Source organism: Sphaeroforma arctica, assembly GCF_001186125.1.
Source record: "Sphaeroforma arctica JP610 unplaced genomic scaffold supercont1.464, whole genome shotgun sequence".
Taxonomy (NCBI): Eukaryota; class Ichthyosporea; order Ichthyophonida; genus Sphaeroforma; species Sphaeroforma arctica.
Genome location: NW_014040094.1, coordinates 1,911 through 5,651, shown reverse-complemented (window position 1 = coordinate 5,651; position 3,741 = coordinate 1,911). Strand labels below are relative to the sequence as shown.

General features: G+C 36.2%; 2 protein-coding genes across 2 annotated transcripts; one reads left to right on the top strand and one right to left on the bottom strand.

Annotated features, from left to right (window-relative positions):
* Nucleotides 1-551: 551 nt before the first annotated feature.
* Nucleotides 552-1,184, bottom strand: SARC_06485 (hypothetical protein). The gene has a single exon (XM_014299601.1). The coding sequence runs from the start codon at nt 987-989 to the stop codon at nt 702-704; it is 288 nt and encodes a 95-aa protein (XP_014155076.1). The 5' UTR covers nt 990-1,184; the 3' UTR covers nt 552-701.
* A 1,076-nt stretch (nt 1,185-2,260) lies between these two features.
* On the top strand, nt 2,261-3,199 carry SARC_06484 (hypothetical protein). Its single transcript, XM_014299600.1, has one exon. It carries the CDS (start codon nt 2,452-2,454, stop codon nt 2,737-2,739), a length of 288 nt encoding a protein of 95 aa, XP_014155075.1. The 5' UTR covers nt 2,261-2,451; the 3' UTR covers nt 2,740-3,199.
* The last annotated feature ends 542 nt before the right edge of the window (nt 3,200-3,741 follow it).

Sequence of the window (3,741 nt, the reverse complement as noted above, 5' to 3'; positions counted from 1 at the left end):
GGATGGATATATATATATAATTATTACTATATAATTATATATATATTATGATATATATATATATATATATATATATATATTTATACTTTATCCACAACAGTTTTATACTTTCAAATCATACTGTTCGTATTTCTATTTTTAATATAGATATGTTGGTAAATATTTCCACGACTCTATATAGTGTGATATTTGTATATCTCGACGAAGTTATAATTTATGAGTGTTCATAATGTTGGACACCTTCAAAGTGTGTGTAGAGAATTCAAAACCAGTATTGTATGTAAACGCTATGAGGAAATTATGCTGTGAATCTTGTTTGTGAAACAATAATGGCGAAAACAGTCTTTTTAAAAGAAATATTATACTGTACCAAGTTTCAAGTTATATCTATTACAGCATATAATGTTGCTCTCGGACGTATTGTTGGGTATGAATATATGAATATGTTTCAATTGTCCAGAAGTGATATCGATCCGTCGGGTATCTATTCGATATGATGCCGAGCCAAGATCCTTAAACAATCACATAAAAGTCCAATTGACGTCGTAAGTACTGATATTGAATATGTTTATTTGATTGCAGCTTACATAAAGTTGCTTAATATATATGATGTGTCCAGCCGGGAAGAGATTCCGATCTGTCGCTCGCTCGGCTCAAGCTACAGGATGTGAGCGCTAATATCTGATACTCGGTCGGTTTTATTAGCTCCAGTTGCAGCACTCATCTGACTCGGAATCAAATACATTAGTGTCTACCACAAATGCACTTCGGCGTCTCGGTAATCGGGGGAGGCGGCACATCCGCTCGTCTGTCTCGCCCATCGAGTACTTAGCACCATTTTCGTTGTGGTTCACAAGGTCATTGAAATGACGACGGCCGCTTGAGGGGGAGCATCCTTCTAGACGGGGCAGACGTTGCATGTTCTCATACTCGATCTCGCCGGAATATTTCTCACCGGTTTCGGATCGGTTAATGAAATCGTTGATCATTGTGTTTGTTTGTTATAAGTATTCAATTGTTGAATTGTGTGATATGCAAAGAGGACGCCCAGCCACTATTTATAAGTATGTGAACCATACCGAACACCTCACCCCTGATGCATATCGCTAATGGTGAGGCGGTGAGCACCGAGCATTATTGAAAGTCCACAATCCTTGGACCTCAAGCACCACAGGCAACAAGGCGCAAGCCACGGGGCATATCCTACTATGGTATGTACTATTTAGCCTGTAACGAAAAGTGTATACTTGGGACATATACTCCCTCAACGTTCAAAAGATGATGATGTGTACAAAATCAAAAACGAATAAACAGGAATATTTAGGAATATCACGAAGAGACTATGTAAAATTGACAATTGTGTTGTAAAAGAAAGAAAAATTGGGGGGAAATGGCGATCGTTTTATTTCGGCCACACGGCTGTGTAGTAGACTGTTGTGTGCAAATAGATTACCGCAGCACCTATGAAAATCCGCCAAGTTTACTAATATCAGTCATCAGCCTGTCAGAACAGATAACTCCTACTTCCAGCCCAGGTCTGCATCGAATCATCGATGCTTTATCTCCTCGTGGAATTGTAAAATATATCCAAAAAATATGACTACATATTTCTGTTTGGTCAACATATTTCATTTTTTTATACATTTATTTACATAAAATTGAAAAGACATGACGGAATAATAAAGCAGAATTCATCCCGATTTGTCTGAGATTTAGAATTTTATAATTTTCACATCATATTCATAATTCAACAGCAATATTCGTGACTGTAGTTTATGCTTCTAAGGTAAGATGATAAATATTATGGATTTCTTTTGATAAACTGCGCAACTCTGCAAATTTTTAGACCAATGAAATATTGTTGTAAATCAATAGGGCACTGGCTGCTTTGGAAGGATTGGCTGAGACAACATCGGTACCAGATTCGATTTTTTTTAACCCCGTCGAATGTCGATCAGTTGCGACTTACGGTCTTTCGCATCAAACTGACAACAATCACACATAGATTCGAATTTCGAGCTCTACTTTCGCTGACCACATGATGAAACAGAACGATGACCGGGTGGCGGACTGGTCGAAGTCTTGAGGACGCATTTTGACAGGCTTGAGTCAGAAAACCAGAAATAATCCAGCACTGGTAAAATCAAATCCGAATTTCATTCGTATTTGATTTTGTATTTACATACGCTATACATTTAAAAAAATTGTTTAGGCCTGGCTACAGCCTCCAGCACAGTCACAGCCTCACAGGGGATGGCTTGGCGTTGAGAGGCTTGAGAAGTATATACGTTCTATCATCTATGGGGCAATAAAAGTGCTCACCAGCAGTGATATGCGTTGAGGTGTTCGGTATGGTACACATGCGTATAAATAGTGGCTGGACGTTCTCTTTGCATATCAAACAATTGAATACAACATACATCAAACAACAAACAACAAACAACGAACACCATGATCAACGATTTCATTAACCGATCCGAAACCGGTGACAAATATTCCGGCGAGATCGAGTATGAAAACATACAACGCCTGCCCCGTCTAGGAGGATCCTCCCCCTCAAGCGGTCGCCGTCATTACAATGATCTTGTGAACCACAACGAAAATGGTGCCAAGTATTCCATGGGCGAGACAGATGAGCGAATGTGCCGTCTCCCTCGATTACCGAGCCGCCAACAAGCATATGTGGTAGACACTAATGTTATTGATTCCGGGGCAGACGAGCAATGCCACTGGAGCTAACCAAATCTGCGGGTTATCAATTATTAGCGCTCACATAGTGTAACTTGGGCCGAGCGAGCTACAGATCGGAATCCTTCCCGGGCTGTACACACCATATATATTAAGCAACTTTATGTAAGCTGCAATCAAATAAATATTCAACAACAGAACATAATGATGGCAATTCAGTTTGATTTTATGTGATTGTCTATTATTCTCGGGTGAAGAGATCGATATCACCTACCCGACGCGACAAAACAATAAATTTCTATAAGCTGCAGACGCAATCAAGCATATTTCAAAACAGTAATTGTCTCTGATTGCGATGAAGTATCTTACTTTCCAAATATGATTGTGTACTAACGAAGCTATTATGTAAAGATGTATATATACGTTATACTTATACATTTCTATATATTATATATATATATATAAAATATATAGTTTATAGTATATGTAGTATATATATATATATAAGTACACACATATATATCTACATATATATTGTATATATATGTATACATATATACATATATATAGTATAAATATGTGTTCATACATACATATTTATATTATACATACATAAACATAAACATATACATATATATATATATAAATAAAGAATCACACATAAATATTATAAAAATACATATATTCACACAGACAGACAGAGATACAGACACATTTCTCAGATAAGGAAGCGGACAATGTCACGGACACGGACATGGACACGGACATGGGACACGGAAACGATCACGGACAAGGACATGGACACGGACACAGGCACGGAACACACACTATTATATATTAACATGTTATAGCCTACTAAATCATACATAAATATATTGTGTATTTTTTAAAACAAACGCACACTCACACACACACGTGTACAGACACACGCACATATATATTGATATATATGTATTAAATATATATATATATATATATATATATATATATATATATATATATATATATATATATATATATATATATATATATATATATATATATATATATATA

Coding starts and splice junctions, on each gene's coding strand:
- SARC_06484 (XM_014299600.1), top strand. CDS start 2,452: ATGATCAACGATTTCATTAACCGATCCGAAACCGGTGACAAATATTCC.
- SARC_06485 (XM_014299601.1), bottom strand. CDS start 989: ATGATCAACGATTTCATTAACCGATCCGAAACCGGTGAGAAATATTCC.